At 35.5% G+C, this 27,294-nt stretch overlaps 1 protein-coding gene across 1 annotated transcript in view; it reads right to left on the bottom strand.

Moving 5' to 3' along the window:
• Window positions 1–3,422, bottom strand: part of LOC149531623 (uncharacterized) — a 46,618-nt gene extending 43,196 nt beyond the window's left edge. The window contains exons 1-2 of the mRNA XM_089808376.1: window positions 3,355–3,422; window positions 3,115–3,202 (exon numbers count right to left, since the gene is read on the bottom strand). Of these exons, the coding sequence (XP_089664502.1) occupies window positions 3,115–3,202; window positions 3,355–3,422 (156 nt within the window). The remainder of the gene's footprint in view (window positions 1–3,114; window positions 3,203–3,354) is intronic.
• Between the last annotated feature and the right edge of the window lie 23,872 nt (window positions 3,423–27,294).

Here is a 27,294-nt window from a genome sequence, read left to right as displayed (position 1 = left end):
ATCCATACTGCATACTGGAAGTAAGTCTTTGCAATACCAGGGCTCAAATCATATTTCATTTAAAGGGTGTTGTTTTCCAAACAATCATTTTGATGATTGTATTTGGATGGGTGTCGTTGCAATACCAGGGCTCAAATCATATTTCATTTAAAGGGTGTTGTTTTCCAAACAATCATTTTGATGATTGTATTTGGATGGGTGTCGTTGAGATTTTTAGAGAATATTTTTAAGTCGGTAATTTAATGAATTCTACTATATATTTTGAGTTAAAAAGTTTAAATAGTTTGGTGACTTTTATTATTTTGCATATTCATTCAATAAAATATAAATATAAATATTAAATAATTAAAAAATGAATACAAAGCAATTTAAAAAATAATCTGATTTGAGGAACCCAATGCACCTGCAGAATACTACAAATTAAAGAGTAGGGGATCCTATCTATCAGAAAATATTCTTATTTATACTATTTTTTTATGTTACCTCTACTTCATAAAAGTAGTTCGGAAGCTCCTCCATGAACCACAGCTTCAGATGGCCTTTTAATTTTAAGGTCCGTTTGGTTGTTGGAATAGGAATAGAAAATTAGAAATACTTTTCTATTCTTCGTTTGGTGCACCAATTGAAATAGGAAATAGGAATACATATTCTTATTTTGCCCCCTAAAATGAGCTTATGTCCATTCCAAAAAATAGACCATTCTTATTTTCAATATGCATTCCTATTCTTAATTCCTATACCTACAACCAAACGATTTCTTGAAAAATATTTAGAATGTAACATTTTCATATTTGTAACAAAAGACCTTTGATTGCCTAATGTACATTGACCTAATAGAAATCTTAACAGAGGATGTTGATACAATGACTGGAAATGAATATATGTCGAGCAAGGTTTAATCCAAAGTATTAGTGTCGTTGGGTTGGCTTTTACCATTTGTAATAAACTACACAAGGTCACGAGTGTACAACATTTTCCTTTTCCATTCGAATTCCTTGATAGAGTCTAGTTTTTACTTCTTGGATCTAGTTTCTATTGCACACACTTATAGATCTGCCAGATATGGTCCGGATCCAATACAGGGCATTTTTTAAGATGGACTGAACAAGTCTGATACAGTCTGGGCCTATATTTAGAAATAACAAAACTATCCCTGCTAACAATAAGAAGGCCAGCAACAAGACATTTGAAGGGGAAAACGTACATCAAAATAACAACAAATGCTATTCCATAGATTTTGATTGCAGGGGACGTATGATAGATTCATTAGGGAATGCCCAAAATCATACTGCTTTGATTACTGACGAAGTAAATTTATATATTCATCGCTAACGAATTCTTAATGTTTGAGCTTTTCAAGGGGCATTCAGGTTGAGGAAGATTGTCCTGTATTAATGGCAATAAAAGTGCATTCCTCACAGAGGTCTAGATGGTGGATTGGCGGAACTTGGTAGGTGAAACTGTTTTTATTTGGGTTTCTTCCTTTCGTCTCAACCAACCTCCATCGAAAGTCTGAAAGAGGGCTGCCTACTATCTATAAAAGAGAGAGTGCTATTTTTTCTCCAATTCTTAGCACAACTACTTTAATCAATCTCTGTGCACCTGTATAAATGAGGCATGCTTTAGTGTTGCTCGTGTCTCTTCAGTCCTTCTAAAGTCGACAACCCTATCTCTATAGTGGTGTGGTGGCCCTAGTATTTATAGTCCCTGGCTCTGATGGTTGTGGGATATCTGTTCAGGTTCCATTGGACAAAACGCTTATCTTTCTTTCTTTTTATGTGCTCTGCTGCTTTAGCAATTGAGGGCAACTATCCATTGTAGTATAAAGGGAGGGCGTCAAAGAGGGAAAACTGGTGAAGAAAGCCTACCGATAGCTAAGTGAAGTCAGTAAGACTGGAGCTGAATCTTGTGGTGCTACTAAATGATTGTGGGCGCCATGTTTTGCACGGAAGAATAACACACTGAGCTACAAGATCACATGATACTAGTGAGGAAGGAAAGATATATATCTTACCAGTTGATGTCTGCACATGCACACTTTAATATTCCGGTCGAAAGGCACAACACTTCTCTCTATACAGTATAATGTGGATATGCTTTACGTGCGATTAAGATAAGCAATAGGGCAGACCAGAATTCTTAAAGTTGTTCTTAACCTTGTTTGTGTTTTTGTTATATAAAGCTTAAATGCAAACATCAAACATGCTCACTTTTCATCAGCATATAGAGAACTATAACATAGTTTTGCCTCTGCCCTGACCTATTTAATTGCCCCTGAGATTGCTATTGGCAGTCGTAAATGCGAACAATGTATATAGAAATTGAGGTGCTAGATCACTGGTTTGATAGAAATGGCCTGCTAACTGGGGTAAGCTTGAGGTTAATTAAAAGTTAGTTACTAAATTAGATCCAGGTTCACCTTCTGGAGGGCTTCGCAAAATTTTCGGGTGAAATTGTGGGATGCCTTAAATGAATCGGTGTAAGCTTGGACTGCATGTTTGTGGTTTGTTAGCAGGGATCAACTGGAATTCACCTTTTAATTGTTCCTCTACAACCTTACCACTTCTTCTTGACTCCCAATTCTCGATTCACCTGATTTCCGTAGAATCCACATCTCGTTATGCACAAGTGTTACCTTTCCAGCCCCTTGGTTAATTCAGGTTTCACTCTGCTCGCTTAATTAATCCTCATCACCTAGTTAGTGAAGATAAGCTCCCATTACCATTGCAACGTAATGAATGACTCTTCTTGTAATTAAATTCTTCTAAAGAATGGCTATTCTTATAATTGACTTTTTCTTCATTACATAAATTGGAAAACTTCTAAAACCTAATGACATAATAACATAAGATTACTTTAAGATACCAAAAATGGTGGCCTGGAGGACCAACCACAGTATAATTGCTCGCCGGGATGATTGTTTAAATGGATGCTAGTTTCAAACTAAAGTCTCCAAGATTTCCTTTTATGAAAGCTATGAGTGCAAATACAAAGCTCGCAAAATCAAGTGGCTTACTGAAAGAAATTCCACACCATTCCTCATCTGATCATATTAAGTCTTATAAAGAAGCTAAGTAAACATAACATGCATGGGTTCCGAAACAAGTACAGCACCTTTGTGGCATGGAACTGCAAAAACCTGAAGTCCACAATCTCTGGAAGCTTCTCCGCTCTAGTTTTCTTCCGTTGCTGTCTCGACATTCTGAATGCATAATGTCATTACCAGCCAAAACAAAATAAAATGATCTGATCCCCTGAATTCAATAGTTTCAAGAGGCAACCCCCAAATTTCCCCAAACACACGCAATGTTGAGGTAAATTTGAGAGATTATTCTGCGTTTTGAATGAATTTGCCTCGGAAGGGATGATCCCAACGATATTTCGTCGGCAATATCGACACTCATATGGCGAGAAAAGGTCATATAAACAAATAAGCCACATTGATCTTTCTTGTAATTTTTAAAACATTTTGTGTTGGTTTTTATTTTGGTTCGGATGAACATGGAGCCAATATCAAAGGAGGGAAACGGCTAATTGGATGGCCGGCTGAAAAGCAAACAATGGACCGCCGGCATACAAAATTTAAATTGGGGTTAACAGAGTATATAATAATAATTACAGCAACTGAGTCCACCTTTGACAACATTTTCTGCCGTCCACAATTTGCGTTCAGAGTTGTTTCCTCATTCACGTCTGAAAATCTGCGGAACTCTTAAACTCAGTTCTTGTCGGGTGTATATTTCAAAGGCTCGTAGCAATAAACAATAATGTAATATAGTCTATGTTTGAAAGGGAGAACAAGATCCATTTCAGACACAATTTTAGTTTCAAACAACAATTATGGCAAGGTTAATAACTGTGTTAGAAAGCATATGGAATAGTTAACTAATATGTATAGAGATTAGGTAAATATTATTATGATGAATATTTACATCGATATGTTGAAATGAAGTATTAATATTAAAGTCGTATTGAATAACATATGAGGAGATATATTCAATATATTTTATTCATTATTTTGATAGAATGGAGATAACTTGATTTAGGAATGGAAGACAACTAAATATGTATAGAGATTAGGTAAATACTATTATGATGAATATTTACATCGATATGTTAAAATGAAGTATTAATATAAAAGTCAAATTGAATAACATATGAGGAGATATATTCAATATATTTTATTTATTATTTTGAAACAATGGAGATAACTTGATTTAGGAATGGAAGACATTTTTGTTGGAATCTTTTGATGTGATGATTTCATGAACTGTGTCCTCTTGAGTTCGTAACACAGTTTGCGCTGTATAACAATGGAACAACTTAAAATTAATATATTAAACATAATGCTTGTGTTATTTAGAAAATGATATAATACTAATTTATTAAGCATATAAACTTGAATGTATTGATAATACAAATATCTAATTCCTAAATATAGGATGTGATATATAAAAACTAACTACTCAACATCGATATGAAAACAAGTATTAACAATTAGGTTAAACAAGTGATGTTTAGTAAAATAAAATAATTGGTAAGATTAAAGAGACATAAATAACAATTACATGCAAATATAATCAATATCAGAAAATAATAAACCACTAACAGAGAACACAAGACTCAAAGATTTAATGTGGTTCACCCAATCCTTGGGCTACATCCACCAACAGTGAGTCCAATATTCTTATTATCTAGTGATTACAACCTGATTACAATGTGGAATCCCTTACAACTTAGCAAGAAGCTACAATCTCATCATACATTATGAAATCCCTAACCCTAAGCGATCTTATAAAAGATTTTTGTTGCTTACAAAATTAGGGCTAAAATAAGTCGTCCAATAAAAAAATAATTGTCGACGTCTTTTACAATAATAAAGTCAATTGAACCTTCGGTGGTGTTGCCCCTCGACCCCACCATATACTACGACGAGGAGTGCACTCGGGGCTCTACCTCAAGACCCCGCAAGTGGCGCTTCCCCTTGACCTTGTCTTAAGGGCATTGCCTCCAAGCCCCAGTAGTAAAATCTAGGGGGAAACCGTGCCAAATAAAGTGGAGAAAATTAACCTCTGAGTATGATTAGGTTTCACACAACAACAATCTCCCACTTGGAGACTTATCAGACTCCAAAACAATAACCTCCCACTTGGAGACTGATCATAGTACCGTTAAACTTGTAGCTCCCACTGGAATGTAAAACCACACCATACTCTATTATTCTTTTATTTTGTTCATTCTAGAAGATCAATTAAAGCTGAAGAGGAGGTTAGCTATTTCCTTGTCACCGCCTTTGTAAACATATCTACTGGATTATCATATGTATGTATCTTTTCTAGCTTTAATAGTCCATCATCCAAAATTGACCCAATGAAATGGTACTACAACTAGATGTGCTTTGTCTTTAAAGGTAAAGAATAATTCCTTACAAGACGAATGACTATCTGGCTATCTGTAAACAAATAATTGTCACTATATGGGTGTTCCAATTCTTCAATGAAGAATTGAAGCAATATCATCTCCTTGGTTGCCTCTATAGTAGGAACACAATCTTCCTTTGTAGTGGATAAAGAATTCACTTTCTATAACTAAGAAATCCAAATCACTGTTGTCCCACCAATAGTAAATACATAACCTATAGTACTCCACATGACATTACGATCCCCTACAAAATCTGAGTTAACATAGCCCTATAAATTAGTAGTAGAGCCCCCAAAATGTAAATATGTACTAGATGTGCCTCTCAAATATCTGAGAATCTATTTGACTACATTCCAATGCTCAATCCCAAGATGACACATATACCTACTGACGACTCTCATAGCATGAGCAATATCTAGCCTAGTACATACCATAACATACATGAAACTTCCTACAACTGAAGCATAAGGTACCTTGGACATCTTATCATCCTCTTCTTGTGTCTTTGGAAATATTTTCTTAGTCAATTTCAAATGAATAGCCAAAGGTATGCTAACAACTTTGGCATTCTCCATAGAGAAATGTTGTAACATCTTCTTGATATAATCAACCTAAGATAAAGTCAATTTCTTGTTCTTCCTATCTCTGAAATTTTCATACCAAAAATTTATTTACTACCCCCAAATCCTTCATAGAAAATGAATGTTCTAACTATTTTTTTAACCCCTTAATGTGATCCATGTTAGACATAGGTACCAGCATATCATAAACATAAAATAATGTAGTTGCCATCATCCAACCTCTTAAAATAAACACAATGATCCGAATGACACTTAGTGTATCCATCTTCATACATAAAACTGTCAAATTTAAGATTCCATTTGCCGAAGGGCTTGTTTCAAGCTGTATAAACTTTTCTTCAATTTTCATATTAAATTCTTCTTATCATTGACCTCAAATCCCCGCAGATGTGCCATATATATTTTTTCATCCAAATCACCATGCAAAAAGCTATTTTAACATCAAGTTGCTCCAAATGTAAATCTTCAGTAGCCATAATACTTAAAATAATGTGAATAGAAGTAATTTTAACAATGAGAGAAAATATCTCATCAAAATCAATGCCCCTTTTTAGTGCAAATCCTTTGACAACTAACTTGACTTTAAATATTTTCTTACCTCCATCCTATTTTTTCATCCTGTAAACACATTTATTCTTTAAAGCCATTTTATGATGGGGACACAACCCAAGAACAAAATGGACACAACAGAAAGGGAAAATTATATTAATTGAGAAAATAAGCTAGTACAAACAGTACAGGAAAATAAACTTCAAAGCATGCCCTAAGGGCTTACAATAGCATAAATTTGGAGATAATTTCTCCTTTCAGTACCTCCTCTCAAACTCCACTCCGAACTGCCTTTTACAATACCAGAAATCTCCTTAAATAGACCCCGAAGGGTTAAGGACTAGGAGTACATTCTAGAAAGTGCTAGTAGGTAGCCACCAACCAAATAGAAGGTTCTGGAAGCTGCGGTAGAAGTTGGCGCAAATCTAGAAGAATTTAGAAACGGTAACTGAACTTTCGGGAGGCATAACTTTTGAACCATAGCTCCGAGTGACGAACCGTTTACATTTTTAGAAAGCTCTCGAAGCGCTCTATAGCCCTATGGACCAGCTTTGCTCGTCCCCCATTTTTTGTCCCTTTTCAAGGTCATTTAATGCCCCTAACCTGACTTTGAAGCATTCTCAGAAGGTCTCCAAAACTCGAAAAACTGCAATAACTTTCAAACCGTGGGGCCTTTTGACCTGATTCTTTTTCTAGAATGCTCTAAATCACAATTACATTCATCTGGCCAATTCACACCTTCTAGGTCACCAAAATGATGGCCAAATTGCATGCTCCTATTTTTTCAGGATTTTCTAGCACATTGATAGTTGAACTGTGAGAGTTGGAACCTTTATTTGACCTAAATGGGTATCCAAAAATGTAAAGACATGAAATAGAAACTAAGTCTAAGTACATTTTTTTGGGTGACACAAGATTGCCCTTATACCTCTGGATGCTCCTGCATCAGACACCCAGGGTAGATTGAAAAGTGACCCTGTCACTTTATGAATGGTAGAGGAAGTTTCAAATGGGAAACCTCAGTTGCTGAAATCCAAGTTGAGTCCTCGATTGGTCGTCCTTTCCATTTGACCAAATACTCTTCATACTACCTGTTTCTGGTACTCCTACCCACACGATGATCTAGAATGTCTTCTATCTCCTCCTTCTTAGAAGCAGGAATTGGACATGGCTCTAACACCAGCTCCTCATCTGCACCATCATCATGATACTCTGTTAAATCTGCAATGTTGAAAATGGGAGAAATGTGAATACCATCTGGCAGCTCCACCTCATATGCATTTCCTGAGTCATGTTTCTTTAAAAATTTGCAAGGGCCAAATTTCTTCATTTTTAGCTTGTTGTAAGTACCAACTGGAAATCTTTCTTTTTGCAAGTGCACCATGACTAGATCCCCTACTTGAAATTCCTTATGTCTTCTCCTTTGATTAGCCCTAGCTTTATACTCTTGATTCATCTTGGTTATGTGTGCCTGAACCTCCTCATGTAGACGCTTGATATGTTCAGCAAATTCCTCAACTTCAGCACTCGTCCTCTCCCCGTGTTCTATCTTCCTCGGCTCTGGTGCAGTCCTTGGGCTATTCCCATATACAATTTGGAATGGTGATTTTCCAGTACTCCTATTTATAGAGTTATTATAAGCAAACTCTGCTTATGGTAGAATCAAATCCCATCCCTTGGGCTTATCCCCAACTAAACATCTCAGCAAATTGCCCAAACTTTTTTTTACCACTTTTTTTTGGCCATAAGCTTGTGGGTGATGCGTGGAACTGAATTTCAAGTCTGTTCTCAACTTTTTCCACAATGTCCTCCAGAAATACCCCACAAATTTAGTATCTCTATCAGAAATTATACTCCTTGGAAGACCATGTAGTCTTACCACCTCTTTGAAAAATAAGTCTGCAATATGGACAGCATCATGAGTTTTGTGGCATGGAATGAAATGTTCCATTTTGGAGAACCTATCAACCACCACGAATACTGAGTCATTACCCCTTTGTGTCCTTGGCAATCCAAGAACAAAATCCATACTTATGTCCTCCCATGGCCTTGATGGAACAGGCAATGGCTGATATAGGCCAGTATTTTGACTAAACCCCTTGGTAACTTGACAAACCTGGCAACTCTGTACAAACTTCTTCACATCCTGTGAAATTTGAGGCCAAAAATAATGTTCTCTAAGAATGGCAATGGTCTTATCTCGACTAAAATGTCCTACCATCCCTCTACTGTGTTTCTCCTTAATCAGATTTTCCCTCATGGAACTCCTTGGAATGCACAATTGACTACCCTTGAACAACATGCCATCCTGAATCAAATAGTCTAACCACTTGGTTCTATCTACAACAACAGGCTCTTTACAAGCTTTCCATGCTTCAACAAAATCAGGATCCTTGGGGTACAAATTCTTGAGTTCATCAAACCCAACTACTTCAACCTGCATAACTGTAAGTAACAACTGTCTCCTACTTAGTGCATCTGCAACCCTGTTAGATTTTCCACTTCTATGCTTCAACACAAATGTATAACTCTGCAAGAATTCTACCCACTTCATATGCCTCTGATTCAATTTACCTTGGCTATTTAGGTACTATAATGCCTGATGATCAATATACAAAACAAATTCCTTTGGCAATAAATAATGCCTCCATTTCTTTAAGGCCTGAACTATTGCATAGAATTCTTGATCATAAACAGAATACTTCTTCTTTGCATCATTCAATTTTTCATTAAAATATGCAATAGGCTTACCTTCTTGGCTTAATACAGCCCCAATAGCGCTGCCACTGGCATCACAATCTACCTGGAAAACCTTTCTAAAATTTGGAAGTGCCAATACAAGCTGTTCTATTACCTTCTTCTTCAACAATTCAAAACTTCTCGCAGTTGCTACAGTCCATTTGAACTCTTTTCTATCCCCTCTTATTGTATCAGTTAAGGGTGCACATATGCCACTAAAATTCTTAATAAACTTCCTATAAAAACTAACTAGACCATGAAATGATCTTACCATAGTAGCAGACCTTGGAGTAGGCCATTCCAAGATGGCTTTTACCTTCTCCAGTTCCATTTTGAGACCTTCAGGTGATATAACAAACTCCAAATAGACTAACTCCCTTTTTGCAAAGTTACACTTCTTTAGATTAATTAACAGTTTCTCTTCCCTTAGCCTTTCAAGGACACTACGAATATGCAATAAATGTTCTTGCAAAGTCTTGTTGAAAATTAAAATATCATCCAAATAGACAATAACAAAATTTCCCAAGAACTTCTTAAGTACCTCATTCATGAGCCGCATGAAGGTGCTTGGGGCGTTCGTCAATCCAAAGGGCATGACTAACCACTCATAAAGACCCTCCTTGGTTTTGAAGGCTGTTTTCCACTCATCTCCTTCTCAAATCTATATCTGATGATAGCCACTCTTCAGATCTATCTTTGTGAAGTACTGAGCTCCACTAAAGAAGTCCATAATATCATCCATCCTTGGCAAAGGAAATTAGTACTTGATGGTGATCCTATTTATAGCTCGAGAATCTGTACACATCCTCCATTCTCCATCCTTCTTTGGTGCGAGTACTGCAGGTACTGCACACGAACTCAGGCTCTCTCGAATCAAGCCCTTCCTCAACAGCTCCTGAACCTGTCTATTTAGCTCCTCTATTTCAGTAGGAGTCATCCTGTGAGCAGCCTTGTTAGGCAAACTAGCTCCAGGAATCAGATCTATCTGATGACTGATTTGCCTTACTGGTGGCAATCCATCTAGAACATTATCAGAGATAATATCTCCAAACTCCCCTAGGAAATCTGAAACTTCAAGTGGCATTTCACTAATACCTTCTTTATCTTTCCTAGGAATCAAAGCATAGCACATATGCTGATGTTTCATGCCATCTAAAAACTTCCTTCCATCAACAAGACAAATCCTAGCATTGCTACATACCTTTTCATCTTCCTTTTTCATGGGCTTCAATTTGTGGCGAACTCCATCCTTTGTTAGAGAGTATGTGTTTGCATGTCCATCATGTACTGCATGTCTATCAAACTGCCATGGTCTACCCAATAGTAGATGGAAAACATCCATCGAAATAACATCATAGAGAACTTCATCATGGTAACTCCCAATTTTGAATTTCACTAAACATTGTTCACTTACCAGGACCTTATGATCATCTTTTACCCAAGAAATCCGATAGGGCTGGGGATGTTTCTCCCTCTTGAGCTTCAGCTTAGAGACCATCTCTTCTGATACCAAGTTATCAGTGCTACCACCATCAATGATCACGTCACAACATTTATCCTCACACTTGCATCTGGTACAGAAAAAACTCCTTCATTGTCCTTGTTCAATCTCACCACTTAGTAGGACTCTTTCATTTACCAAGGTCTCTCCTCTTTCTGCATCCTCTGAATGTGATGATTGTGCATCCTCATCCACGTGAGCAACCTTAGCTTGGCCCTCAGCTCTCCTATCTGTCCTTCCTTGTCGTTGAGGGTATTCAAAGGCACGATGACCTTCTTCATTGCAATGGAAACAGGTACCATGGAAGCCTCCTCTTCCTTTTCCTTGTCCTCTACCTCTTCCTCTTTGATTTCCAAAGTCTTGATCATGGGAGCGGTTGAAACCCTCATTCCTCTGGTTCCTGCTAGTACCCACATCTTCATTTTTCTTTTGAGTTTCATTGCGGCCTCCAGATGACCTACCGCTTCCCCTTCCTCCTTGACCGCGCCCTCTTTGTCTTCCTTCAAACCTTTTATTCAGCTTCTCTTCAACTCGTAGGGAAAACTGGTATGCCTCTTCAACGCTGGTCATTCTTACCAGACTTAATTCCTCCTGGATGCTAGGTCGCAACCCATTGATATAACAAGCAACCTTCTCCTTATTTGCTTCTGCATGTCCTGCTCTAATCAAGAGTCGGTAAAATTCCTCTGTATATTCTTGGACTAATCTTCCTGCTTGCTTTAAACCATGCATCTTCTTAAACAAATCAAGCTCATAGTCCACAGGAATGAACTGCTTCTTCAATTTGTCCACCATGCGATCCCATGTTGTGATCTTCTCCTTTCCTCTTCTATTTCTTTCTAATTGAACCTCTTTCCACCATATTTTGGCATGGCCTTTCAGTTTGGCCTTTGCAAACTTAACCCTATTTGGGTCCCTGATATCCTCATACTCAAAGTATTCCTCCAGTTCATTGATCCAATCGATCAACTCATCTGGTTTCAGATTTCCTGAAAATACACCCACTTCAATTGTAGGTCTTTTCCCAAACTTAGTAATGGCCCTAAAAAGCCTTTCTTCTGCATGATTCAGAACTTCCCCGTCAAATTCCTCTTCTAGTCCCATTACTTCTTCTTCATTATCATCCTCACTATTGTCACTTGTGGCAACATTTGCTCCTCTATGAAGCTCCTCTTGCAATGCCTGCACCTGCCTTTGGAGGGCTCTAACCTCCTCAGGATTAATAGCTCTGGCCCTTCTACCATGCTCTCTTCGTGGAGGCATCTTCTAACTCGAACCCACAACCACATAGTCCTGGTGCAAACTGCCTCACAGTCGGCGTTTTGTCTACACACTCAGGAAAATCAGCTTTGATACCACTTGATGGGGACACAACCCAAGAACAGAATGGACACAACAGAAAGGGAAAATTATATTAACTGAGAAAATAAGCTAGTACAAACAGTACAGGAAAATAAACTTCAAAACATGCCCTAAGGGCTTACAATAGCATAAATCTGGAGATAATTTCTCCTTTCAGTACCTCCTCTCAAACTCCACTCCGAACTACCTTTTACAATGCCAAAAATCTCCTTAAATAGACCCCGAAGGGTTAAGGACTAGGAGTACATTCTAGAAAGTGCTAGTAGGTAGCCACCGACCAAATAGAAGGTTCTGGAAGCTGCAGTAGAAGTTGGCGCAAATCTAGAAGAATTTAGAAACGGTAACCGAACTTTCGGGAGGCATAACTTTTGAACCGTAGCTCCGATTGACGAACTGTTTACATTTTTGGAAAGCTCTCGAAGCGCTCTATAGCCTTATGGACTAGCTTAGTTCATCCCCCATTTTTTGGCCCTTTTCGAGGTCATTTAATGCCCCTAACCTGACTTTGAAGCATTCTTAGGAGGTCTCCAAAACCCAAAAAACTGCAATAACTTTCAAACTATGGGGCCTTTTGACCTGATTCTTTTTCTGGAATGCTCTAAATCACAATTACATTCATCTGGCCAATTCACACCTTCTAGGTCGCCAAAATGATGGCCAAATTGCATGCTCCTATTTTTTTGGGATTTTCTAGCACACTGATAGTTGAACTGTGAGAGTTGGAACCTTTATTTGACCTAAATGGGTATCCAAAAATATAAAGACATGAAACAAAAACTAAGTCTAAGTACATTTTTTTGGGTGACACAGGATTGCCCTTATACCTCTGGATGCTCTTGCATCATTTTACCTATAGACAAACTACATAAATATCAAATCTTCTTTTTCAACAAAGAGTCTATTTCATTTGTAATTGCAAACTCCCACTAAAACTTTATATTTGCTTGCACAACTTCATCATAACATTCAGGTTCACTAGCATCTGTTAATATAATAGAATACAATGAGGGAGAAAATCTTTTTGGAGGTCTATTTAGCCTTGTCAACTGTCTAACATTCATTGTGGGGTTTGTGATATTTATCGTTGCTATTGATGCAAAGCATAAGGAAGTATTGGAACATCATCTTTTTTAGTATCATCCAACAAGTTACATAACTATTTTTATTCTTCTCATGCTTTTGCTACAGATCTTTGTATAATACTTTCTCATTGAATATGATATCCCCACTTCTTACAATTATTTTATTTTCAAAATATAAAAGCCTACAACCGAATTCATCAATTTCATATCAAACAAATATAAATTTTTTTGACTTAGCTTCTAGTTTGGTTATATTTTTAGAATCTATATGTGCAAATACTTCACAACAAAAGGTTTTAAGAAAAGAATAATTCATCTTCTTCCCAGTCCATACTTCTTCTGGAACACTGTTCCAAAGGAGTACAAGGACTTCTATTGATCAAATATACAACAATATTGACAGCCTCTACCTACATGTTTAAGGGTAGACCAACATGCAACCTCATGTTCCTTGTACACTCTATTATTGTCTTGTTCATGCATTCAACCACTCCATTTTCTTCTGGAATCCTTAGAACAATTTTTTTGTCTATGGATACCATTAGAGGAACAATAATCTTCAAATTCATTACTACAATACTCACCGCCATTATCAGATCTGAGACATTTTAGCTTTTTACCAATCTCATTCTCAACCAAACATTTTCATTTCTTTAAAGTTATAAATACATCATATTTTTGTCTGAGGGAATTACCTCATACATTTTTAATTCGTGTCATCAATGAATGTTACATAATAATGAGAGCCACCAAGGGAAGATACATGAGGTGGTCCCCATACATCTGTACACACAAACGCTAATTTCTCATTTCCTTATCATTCCCACTCTTCACAAAACTCACTCTCTTTTATTTTCCATAGACATAACTTTTATAGAAATCCATATTGACAATTTTAAGTCCTGGTAGAACTTTCTTTGAATGAAGTAATTTCATACCTTTCTCACTCATGTGCAAAAGTTTGTTGTGCCACAATATTTTTTTAGAATCTACAACAATGGTTTGTCCTACCTACTCAACTACATCAATTATTTCTTAATATCTTTCTCTGAAACAATTAAAGTATAAGGAACAATATGAAGTGTACAAAGATGTAAGGTGACTATGTTCACTCATTTTTCTACTAATAAGGAACCTTTTGAAACCTTACAATTTTTATCATTAAAAGTAATAGTGCAACCCTCATTACTCAATTGCCCTGCTGAAATTAAATTTTTGCTCAATCTTGGAGCATGTCTTACCTCTTGCACTAGCCAATGATTCTTATTCAATAACTTAATCTTAATTTTTCATTTTCCAACAATCTAGGAGGCTTCATTATCTCCCAAATAAACTAGCCCAAAATCCTCTTAGATATAATCAAGAGAATAGCCTCTATCAGGAGTAGCATGAAATGAAATCCATGATTCTAAAACTCATGAATTGTTAACATTTTCTAAGGAAAGAAGAAAAGAATCATCTTCAAATTTGTTAATTAATGTATTTTCTTCCTTGTTTCCTTCTTATTTGTCTCCTTGTTCTTTAGAGTCCAACAATCTTTCTTCTTATGCTTCAGTTGTTAGAAATAGGTAATACGAAGTTGGGGGGGATTGAATCAGTAATCTCCAAACTTTTTCCCACAACTGTATATTGTTAATTACTTTATAACTAGCATATGAAAGTAAACCAAAAATTTTGAGCAATAAATATAACCATGCACATAGATAACTCATAACATCATTATTTGTTAACTAGGGAAATCTTGGCCAAGAGAGAACCCCAATGGGGATGATACCCACTAGATGATTCACTAAACAATAGGATCCTGTTAAGGATATTGACCCTGTTAGGAGTCTATGAAATACATATAGTGTCTTGAGTCTCTGTTAGAAGCCTCAAACCTATTAGGAGTTGGTAGAACAAATACAATGTACGCAAAAAGAGCCCACTACCCTAACATGCAATAATACAATTTAGTTCTTCACAAGATAGGTATACATATAATACTTGCTTTATTGTTGTAACTCACACTTGCTCTAATAAAACATCAGATCTTGCATCACATAAGGCTTTCATAATAGTTTGCATCACAATTACAACATCTCACGACTTTACACTAATTGCACAATATAAGATCTTTACTTATACCTTGCACATTCACAAAATTCAGCTTAGTCGACCTTCATGTGTTCACATGCTTGACATGATATAAAATAACTTATGGATTAATATCCACAAAGTTGGCCCATCATAACTTAGTAATTATTTTGTAACCAAAATGATTCCTCAAGTTGAACAATTCTATTTACTGATATGATTTGTTCTTCTCTATTAAATACTTGCACTAGTATTTGAATCATATCTTGTGCCATATTGTCTGTACACATTTGTGCACTTAGCCACATCATCATGACAGTGTCACAAAACTTTCCTTAACTGTGAATAAGCTAACTCTTAATGAGTCATCCATACTCTTAAGATTCATTCTCTATATTATTGTAAATTGTCTAACACTTATACAATTTTCTAACACTAAATGCATAAATGAACTATTGAATACATGTTTCCATAAATGACAACCATCAAAACATCTATTTGACCATATTTTCAAAAATCCCCTCCTTTGGCATTGATGGAAACATTTGCGAAAATTGGCTAAGTCTCAAAATGATGTCATACATAAAAAACAAAAATAAAGTAACTACGAAAAATGCCTCCAAAACATAACAATTTTATTCATGTTTTGATGGATCATACATTCCTTTACTCCTTTACATTGATACATACATAAGCTCCCCCTTACACATACATTTACATCTATACAATTTTATCTACATAATACTCCACCTTTGACATCAATGACAAAGGTGTCAAAAATGTAACACAAAACTTGTTTCTTGTTGATGATCAACTTGTCATTTTGGATATACAATCTACAAAATCAATCTTCAGCCTTCTATGTCCTTCTTCCAGCTGTCTTGGACTGTATCTAATATACTGATGTGTGTGCAAAGTGCATAATATGCCACTTCAATTATGCTCAAGTTAGTATAAGCAATTTTGTCATAGGATGTCTTCACTGCAAGACATTCCTCCAACTGCCTCTATAAAATGACAACTTTGGGTGTCAAATATTATCTAAGAACAAAGAATATCCTTACTACCTTATCCTTTTTAGACTCAATTCCTTTGATAGCATTATGAATCTTCTCAATTTTGATTTTAGAATCTTCAATTTTGACCTCTTCTTGCTATAATCTAGTAGTGAGTGTCTAAAGCTCACTCATATGGCCTTTGATCTTTCCATCAAAATCTAATAAGTAATTGTAAGATACTGTGCACTATCCATTTAACTTCTTACCATCATATAAGAAATTTCTTAGCTCTTTTATACATACATCTAAGGTTTTCATATCATTCCTAACATTTTTGCATACTTTGTCAAGTAGTGATGCATCATGTTGTGTATGCACTTGTGCTGTTGCTAATTCAACTAAAGTTGTGAACTCCTTATCAAAGGTCTTCACCAACTCTTTTTCCTTAACTTGCAACTTTGGATTTTCTACAGCTATGGACACTTTCTTTTGCATTCACTCCAAGATTTTAGCAAGAGTCTTCTCCAAAGACTTAATAGATTTTTTTTTCTCAAATAGCTTGCTCAAGTTGCCCATTATTTCTTTCTGATCTTCATCATCGAAAGGAATAGGTACTACTATTGATGTTCCAACTACTGATACTATTGAAGGTACAATAGCTTTTATTTCCTCTACCTTTTTTTTTTTCTCAACCTCTTTCCTCGCATCCTCTTCTTTCTTCCTCTGTTCATCTCCTTCTTTCTTCTTCTATTCTTGCTCTTCTTTCTTCTTCTTCTCTTCTACTTTCTTTTTCTCCTCCTCCCCCTCCTCCTCTTCTTCTTCTTCTTTTCTTCTTCTACTTTTCTCCTCTTCTCCTCTTCTTCTTTCTTCTTTTGATCATTTTCTTTTCTTTTCTTCTTTTTCTTGTTTCTTTTTTTCCTATTCTTCCTTCTTCTTCTTATCTTCTTCCTCATCATTTGAACTACTATATGCAGTGATATTACCAACAATAGATTGACCAAATGCCACAAGGGGAATTTCTTTGGCATCTACTATTATGTGCTTACTATCCACTTGCATAGATTCAATGCTCATAACAATGTGAGATGGTGAAAGTGCCTATTGTGTCTCCTCTACATCTTCTTTTGTCTATACATATACTAGACTATCAGCTTTGGTCTACACACTCACCTTAGGTATTAGGGACATATATTTTACTATAGCCTCCTTTGTGATGTAGGAGCATCTTGCATGGAAAAATTATTGAAAAAAAACAAAAAAAAAAAAATTTGAAAAAAAAAAAATTGGAAAAAATAAAATAAAATTTGGAGGAGAGAGAAAGTGACGAAAATTAGAGGAGAAATAATAAAAAAAGGAAAAAAGGAGAAAAGAAAGGAAAAGGGGATTTCTATTTTCGAGGTGCATAGGTGGCATAATAGAAAAATAAAAAATTAATGGTTGTGATTCCATTTATCGAGGTGTGTGGGTAGAATTCTAGAAAGTTATGAATATTGTAGAAAGTTGTGGATATTGTAGAAGGTTATGGAAGTTTTAGAAGGTTGTGGAGGAATTCCAGAAGGTTGTGGATAAGTCATGTATTGGGTGGTAAGTGCCTATTTAAGCAAGGCATATGAGCATTTCTAATCAAGCTTGGAGAAGCTTGAGAAGTGGAAGCTTGAGAAGTAGAAGCTTGAGAAGGAGTAGCTTGGAAAGCTTGGAAGGCTTCAAGGTGTGAAAGAGAATGAGGAAGTGAAGAGTGAGTTTTCCTGAGTCTATGGATAGAGCACCAAATGTGAGGCAGTTTACAGCAGGATTATGGTGGAGTTGTGTGTGTAGACAGAGCGCCGAATGTGAGGCAGTTTACACTTGGATCTTGGATAAAGTTGGAGAAAAGCTAGTGACTGCGGTTTAGAAACAAGGAGGTTTCTTGGTGGCTTGCGAGCACAAGCTGAGATCTCGAAGGTTTCTACCAAAGTGTGGATTTGGACTAGCTTGGGTTTGGATTGAATCTTGAGAGATCTTGTAGAAATGTTATTGTAATTGCTATTGGATTGTCAAGTATAATAAAATTGCTTGGGAAGTATTTTGTCATCTCTTTGTTACATTTTTGGTTGTGATTTGGTAAGGGTGGTGTGGCCCTTCATCAGTGGTATCAGAGTAGTACTTCATCACTTTGTCTCTTGTCTAACTTCCTCATAATTTCCTCCCATTAGAAGAATTGCTCTTCTTTTGTTCCTCAGTAAGGGCTCAATACCCCTCAAAACTCTATCTGATTCTCCTGTAGATCCAACATCACATAGCTTATTTATTGATGTGATCCTCATGTTTAGATCTTCTTCTAATACCCTTTTCTTCCTATTTAGCAACCTATTGTATAGGTCTTTAGGAATCTTATTTTGTATACTCTCAAACCTTTTATTCTTTAAAATCATATTTCTTATAACAACATTCTCTAACTGTCTTCTATCCATAATATTGTACATACTATAAAATTTATTTAACTGAACAAAATTATCATCATTAATAATTTGCATATTTAGATTTTCTACCTTAGGTTTCCATGCTTTCTTGTCTGTTGTTGTCCTTGCTTCCTGCACATCTTGTTCAATAGGTTTTTCTTCAATATCATCCTCTAAACTCACATAACTACTTATCTACATGGTCTTTCTCCTCTTTCTTGGTCCATTGGCACTCTACTTGATCCTTTTCTTTGCTTGTGGTGTCAATTCTTGCTTAATCTTCACCAATTTTCCAGACTTCCTCTGTGCAGAAGGTGCTTCCACCTTTGGCTATCTCCTTGTCTATTCGTGTCTTTCTCTTACTGGTTGCACTTGCACTACTACTGAATAAAGTGCAATAGGATCTTGCGCACAAGGTTGTGCCACAATTACTCCTTCTGACAGTCCTACCACAATAATAGGAGTTTCTGCCAACACTTTAGTTTGACCCTCGACCTTCATCTCCAACACAATTCCTTTAATCTCATTAAACTCTTCCCTTTTCATGCCAGATTCCTTGAGAATGGAATCTATCTCCTTTTCAAGCTTTTTCTTTCTCTCTTTATTATATAGTTCAAACTAAACTATTCTTGATCTCTCATCATAGGAACCCCATCTTAGACATTCTATATCTTGCTCAGATTCAAGTATGATTTGCACATAACCTTCTATCAACTCTGTGCTTATCTCATATTCCATAGGCTCAATCACTTTCACTCTAGGAATGACTACTTCCATGCAAGTGCTGTCAGTCTCCACCATGAAGCATAAATCATCCTTATATTTCTCCACCATAGAAGGAGGTATTCTATACCTTAGTTTCATCTCAAATTGGAAACTCTTCATCGTTATGTCTATGTCATTATCTCTAACATTTTTAGTCTTCAATCTATAGCATTGAGTCACTAACTTCATTGCGCACTTGTTGCTATCCCAATTAATTAATTTAGGAAACTTATTTGTAACATAGAAAAATAAGTGAGTCAATAGGGACTCAAATCTAAACATTGTGCTCTTCATTCTCTTGATCTTTGTAATGTTGTCCAAAAATTGCAATCTAATAATGTCACACAAATTCACTTTCCTTCCTTCAACAACCATCACATATGTCGCATGAATAAATCTAGCTGGTATAGAGTTAACCCTTGATCCATGGTTCAACTTATACCCTAATATCTTAGTTAACAACTTAACTCCTTTGTTCTAAATAGGTTCAACCTTCATATTCCTTCCATCGAACTTTATTTTCAGGTTTGTCTCAACAATTTTTCTGACATTCTTCTCATTAACAGGATTACAACCTTCATTTCTTAATCTTGTGACCTTGTGAATCAGGTCATTATCAATGACAACCAATGCATCACCTAATCAAAACATATCATCATGTACCTCACTTAATATGATTCGGGTCTATTCATGATTGTTGAATTTCATATAAAACATATGCTTCACTAAATTTAACTCCTCTAGGTGCGCATAATTAGATTTTAGGGATAAATCATTGTTACACATATCACCTAAATCTCTATGAATCTCATCATCACTAATGCTCTCAATCTTGCACTGTATATAACTTCTGATATCTTCTATGTGCAATACATTTTACAGAACTTGTGAAAATGTGCCTAATGGATCATCCAATAAGGAAACAATAGAGTGTTTCTTGAACTCATACCTTGGTCTATCACTGACATCATACATTCTCTAAGTATCCATAGCTCTATAATTTGTAAATACTAGAGTAAACTAAATTCAATATTTTGTAAAATACCTCAAATTCATGATTTAGGGCTTCTGCAACTTTCAGCTTCTCAAACTTTACTTCACACTTCTGTCAAATCACTCTTCAATTCACTCAAGACACTTCACATGAACAAATGGTACACTTGATATTGCTTTTCAATCCTTAAATCATTTCAAATCATACTATGCATTAAATGCGTATCTACCACAAATTCAAAGTATTGTCTATGCTTACCAGTAACCTTGTTTTCACAGTTTCCACTTACTGTGATCATATCAAGACTTGCACACTTGACCATAGCTTCCTTTCTATGTCTTCTACCTTCTATTAATTGTGCAACCTCTAACTCACTCTTTAACATTAGTTTTGACCAACTGCTTCTCTATCTCTGTTAGAACTGCTCAATTGCTCAATTCAAGATGAGCCACAAACAACTCGTGAGTTCAACTTTCCATCAGATGCATCAAAGTACTATTCTTTCAATACTGTACATGAACTCTCTAGATTAAAAGCTTTCAAAAATGCTTCCTTAAACTCATCAACATGTTCCTTAACTACTTCTTTCTGATAGTTATCACTTCCATTCTCATTCCTTTTGTTAACATTGTTGTTGTTCCTTTTGTGATTAGGATTCTTGTTAAGGTTCCTTCTATCCATTCTACAAAATTTTGTTGTGTGTCCAAAGTTATTGCATAATTGACATACATGTGCATTCCTCCTCTGATTGGTTCCATTCTGATTTCTAGGTGCTCTACAATTCCTTGCAATGTGTCCATGGTTGTTACACTTGTAACACATGGAATGGTTCTTTTCTCCATTAGATGTCTCTGCATTATTGGATCTGTCCTATGATCTTCCTCTTTCATTACTTGCAAGGTTAATATTCCTAGACATTCTACTATTTTCATTATTACCATCAAACTTAGGTTTCTTACATTCTTTTGCCTTATGTCCATAACCATGACAATTATAACAATATATATTAGTAATGGATTTAAAAGACTTACCTATGCAATCTCTCTTCATATGTCCAATTTCATTACAAATGAAGCATCTACCTCTGAATTCATGTCTCACTTCCTTGGGTGGTTCATCTTGCTTAGGTTTATCAACTTTCTTTATTTTCTTAAGCTCATCAAGATTAATTGTTAAATCAATTAACTTAACTTCCTTTGATACTTCAGTAGATGTGCTTGATTCTACTTTATTTAGATCATATTCCTTAGGGGATTCAATATTTGGATCTGGTTCTCTTCTAATTTCAACTTTCTTGGCTGATTTCTCTCCAATCAGATATCCAAGTATTGTCTTTTCATAAGGTCTTTGATGAAATATTTGCTGATCTATCTTCTCACTACTGGAATAAAGTTTCTCTAATTGTTGTTTAGCTTGTGTCAATTCTCCTTTCATAATAATGTTGTATTTCTCTAAATTATCATGTTCAATCTTGATAGTATCTATTTAGATGTAACTTGAGCTAACTAGGATCTAAGAATTGCATTCTTAGTTTTTCAGTCTTGGTTCACTAATGGCACCATTTTTCTTAAGACTTAACTTAAGCTCAACTATTTTAAGTTCATGTTTCAAGATCTCATTTTCCTTATGAAGATCTCCTACTTCATCATGGTCACTAGTCTATGCAATTGATTCCTTGCCAGATTTTAGATCATCAATCTCATCTTTTAGTTTGCCAATGTACACTTTTGCATCTTTATATCTATCTTTCAAGGTGTCTCTTTCTTTTGTAAGAAGGTCAATCTACCCAAGAGCTTCTTCAAGATTCTTCTTCAATTGTTCCATATTCACTGGGATCTTAATTAAGTTGTTAAGCCTCTTCAAAGTAACTTAGCTCTGATACCAATTGTTAGAAATAGATAATACTGAGGGGGGTGGGGGGTGTATCAGTATTCTACAAACTTTTGCCAACAACTGTATATTGTTAATTACTTTATAACTTGTATATGAAAGTAAACCAATAATATTGAACAATAAATATAACCATGCACATAGATAACTCATAACACCATTATTTGTTAACTAGGGAAACCTTGGCCAAGGGAAAACCCTGGTGGGGATCAACCCACTAGATGATTCACTAAACAATAGGATCCTATTAAGGATATTAACCCTATTAGGAGTCTATGAAATACATATAGTGTCTCAAGTCTCTGTTAGGAGACTAGGTCTTGTTAGAAGCCTCAATCCTGTTAGGAGTTGGTAGAACAAATACAATGTATGCAAGAAGAGCCAACTGCCCTTAGATGCAATAATACAATCCAGTTCTTCACAAGATAGGTATACATACAATACTTGCTTTACTATTTTAAATCATATTTTCTTTGATCAAACATTAGATTTTGCATCACATAAGGCTTGCATAATAGTTCACATCACAATTATAACATCTCATGACTTTACACTAACTGCACAATATAAGATCTTTACTTATAACTTGCACATTCACAAAACTCTACTCAATTGGCCTTAATGTGTTCACACGCTTGACATAATATAAAATACTTTATGGATTAATATCTACAAAGTTGGCTCATCATAACTTAGTAATTATTTTGTAATAAAAATAATTCCTCAAGCCATACAATTCTATTTATTGATATGTTCTATTCTGCTTTGTTAAATACCTGCACTGGTATTTTAATCATATCTTGCACCACATTGTCTGTACACATATGTGTACTTAACCACTTCATCATGATAGTATCACAAAACTTTCATTAGTTGTGCATAATCTAACTCTCAACAAGTCGTCCATACTCATAAGATCTATTCTCTGTATTGCTACAAATTGTCTAACACATAAACAATTTCTAACACTAAATGCATAAATGAAATACTTAATATGTGTTGCCATAAATTACAAGCATCAATACATCCATCTAAGCATATTTCCAACATCAGTTTCTGACAGTATTAGGAATCCATTGGTCCTCTGGATTGAAATCTCTTTCCTTTTTATTTTCCTCTTGATTTCCCATGATTTATAGAGTTTTTTCCTCTCTCATCCTTTATGTATCTTCTTTATGCGTTCGAAACACTTCTTGATGTAGATCCACTTGAGTGCTTCCTATGAATTTCCTTACTTAGAATAACACCAATCACATCATCAAATTTTAGAGTATTAGATCTAGAAACAAAATTACTCCTAGCCATTCCAACTTTCAAGCAAAGAACTCAAAATTAACAAAGTCCTAATTTCTTCATCAAAATTAACATTTATAGAAGATAGTTAACTTGTAACCATATTAAAATCATTTAAATGATCAAAAATTGATCTACCTTATGAAATCTTCATATTAAATAAATGCTTTATGAGATATACCTTGTTTGAAGCATAGGGTTTTTCATACTACTTTTCTAGGATTTGTATTAACTCTTCAATCATCTTCGCTTTTGTTTTATTAAATTCCATCGATTGTGCTAGACATAATAAAATACTTTTAAGTACCTTTCTATCCAATATATCCCTGTCCTCATTTGCAATAGAAGCTGATTTCTTGGATTTTCCTTGTAATGGCCGTCATAAATCCTTTTGATAAAGATATTCCTCCATTTGCATTTTCTATAACTAAAAGTTCTGCCCATTAAACGTCTCAACCTTTAGCTTACTCTCATCTACCATCACTCACACTCCACCAAGAGACTCCTACTCAACTGTAAGACCTTCCTATAGAGGATAACTAAAATAACCTCACTTTGATACCACTTGTTAGGATTAAAGAGACAAAAATAAAAATTACATGCAAATATAACCAATATCAAAAAATAATTATCCGTAGAGAAGAATGTTGATATTGTGGTTACTGATCATGTTGTGGGCGTTGATGTTGTGGCTATAAAATGTTGTTATAAGCAGCTAAGATGCATAATGCATTGTACTGTTGGTGAAATTTTTTGTAGGATAATAGAAATGTTGAAGGTTGTGTAGGTGGATGCAACCTAGGTTTTGGGTGAACCACATTAAATCTATGTGTTATCTATGTTCTTTGTATTTTCTTCTATTGTTTTCTACCTATAACTTTTTATTCTTATATTGTTTTGGATTTGTTAAACCCTAACAATTGGTATCAGAGCAAGGTTTTTTGTTGTAGATTGACATGACTTTCAAATTTGAGTAGGAGCAATGGAGGATTCTAGATTCAAGATTGAAAAATTCAATGGCCAGAATGTCCAGTTATGGAAAATGTAGATGGAAGATTACCTATATCAAAAGGATCTATGGAATCCATTGGAAAGAAAACCCAAGAAAAAGGGAACCATCACAGATGAAGATTGGGAGATCTTGGATGGGAAGGCACTGAGATCTATTTGACTGTGCCTTGCATCGTTTATAACATTCAACATATCAAAGGCACAAATGATAGTAGAGCTGATGGACATTGACTATGTTATACAAGAAACCCTCATCTTTGAATAAGCTCTTTCTTATGAAGCATTTTTTTAATATGAAAATGGGTGAGGGAGGATCTATAGTGAATCATTTAAATGAATTTAACATAGTTACCAATTAGTTGTAATCTTTACAAATTTCATTCGATGAAGAGGTTAGGGCTCTCTTAATCTTATGTTCTTTTCCAAAAAGCTAGAATAGCTTGGTTATCGTTGTAACTCTATCTTTGGTTCAAATACTTTGAAATTCGAAAAAGTTGTTGGTGTTATCCTAAGTGAGGAAATGTGATAGAAAAGCATAGGTGAAACTCCGACCTCATCAGGCTCTACTTTAAATGTGGAGAAAAAAGGAAGAACAAGGAAAAAGGACAAGGGCCTTCACATGACAAGTCACAAGGGAAGTCAAAGAAAGGACATTCTCAATCTAAAGGAAAGAAAGATTGTTGGTACTATGGAAAGCTTGGTCACCTAAAGAAAGATTGTTGGTCTCAAAAAAACAAACAAGGAGATGAAAATGAAGATGACAATAAGGAAGCTAATGTTTTTTCTTTTTTGCAAAAGTGGGAGACCCACCATAATTATATTAATATAACTAGTTCAATGACTCATCCATGGAAGAACTAGAAAGAAACCCTAGAGTCATAATCATATACATGCTAGTAAATAGCAATAATTACATTTAGTTTTATGCATGAAAATCACATATCCATGTTTAATGGATGCAAAATACACAGTCCCACTAAATGGGAAGATGCAAAGCAGTTTAATATTTTAAACCAAAAATCCATTCACCACCATGAACCAAAATCTAATGGTAATCCATTGGAGATGAGGGACAGGGCACAAAATTCCAAGCCTGTAGGTGGCCCTGAGGCAAGTACAACATCCCACCCATCCGCTGAAGGTTGAACAATCAGAGGAATAGTAGAAGAATGCACTAGAGATAAAGACACATTTAGATTAGGCATTATGCTTGAGGAGCCTAGAAGTCTGTTTGAAGTAGGGAATGAAGATGAAGGTTGAACCAAAGGAAGCGGAGAAAGGAGTAGATCAAGAGCAACATGTGTTATTCTCTGAATTTTATCTATGAGGTCCTACCCAAGAACTCGAGATACCATCTACAGGTTGTTATTGACAATACGATAACTCCTCTTGTCCATTGCCCATTTAAAGCTATCATATGCCACGAAGTACTCATGACTAACCATGATATCATGATGAGAGAAAAAGTGCTTTGCTTGACTAGCAATTATACTTGTAAAGGACAACCATAAGCCGAGCATCTAAAATGAACTGGGGACAAACTACTTTGTTGGCAGTGAGAAACACAAGGTCAACCGATTGAAGAAGATTGACTAAGTTGGATAGGAAGATTGAGACAAATTGTGAAGGGAAGAGCAACAATTTTGTCCTTGGTAGATGCACCTGCTCACCAATTACCCATTGAATAGCCCAATAATGGAGCATGGAGTTACAACTGAACACTTGCTCGATTTGAGGACCATCAATCCTATGTTGAAATGAAAGCTCAGAGGGGATCAGATCTCCATTAGTGACTCTCCCATTCCTTCCACTGAGCTCTACCAATCCCCCTATCAACATATGGTGAATTGGTTGACCTTTCGATTTAGAAACACCTAGAATCAAATTGTCCCCTTCCATATGTAGAATACCACACATATCACAACAAGGAATCAGATACATGGCAAGGCAAGAACATGTTAGTTTGGCCACACATAGTTTTGATGAAAATTATGTAAATCTTAATATTCCAATGATGTTTGAACTGATATGTGTGTAAATGCTGAGGGAAAATGACTACAAGGAGATGTTGGCAAGCGTACTCCTCCGATAGCACATTCATTAGGACATTATCCCACCGCACAAGCATACTGATGCAACACTAAAATCATATGTACAACTGATATGGTGTCCTAAAGGCTTGAGATAACACATTTAAATGCCAAGGAAAATATTGAAAGTAGTCACATCTGTACAAATTGGTACAAATCAACAATTAGTGGCTTTCCTTGTTGAGGATGTCTTGAACTATAGCATCATGTTTGATGATGTTGTTCGGGTTGAAGGATATAACATTTAGTCCATCACACCCTTTATTAGCTAGGTGATCAGCCAATCTATTTCCTTCTTGCAACATGTGTGAAATGTAGACAACTTGGAATGAATCTAGTAATTTCCAAATCTGTTGTAAACTATAATTGAGTTTCCAATTATGCAATACCTGACAAATACATACTTTGATGATTACCAACGAGTTGCCTTCAATATGAATTTTCTGGAAATTTCCAATTTTAGCCAAAACTAGAGCTTCAAAGAATGCATGGGCTTTTACTATA

This window comes from Cupressus sempervirens, chromosome 11, assembly GCF_028749045.1.
Source record: "Cupressus sempervirens isolate cs-2001-9-10 chromosome 11, ASM2874904v1, whole genome shotgun sequence".
NCBI lineage: Eukaryota > Viridiplantae > Streptophyta > Pinopsida > Cupressales > Cupressaceae > Cupressus > Cupressus sempervirens.
Note: the sequence above shows the minus strand (reverse complement) of the source record. Positions and strands in the feature narration are given on the sequence as shown.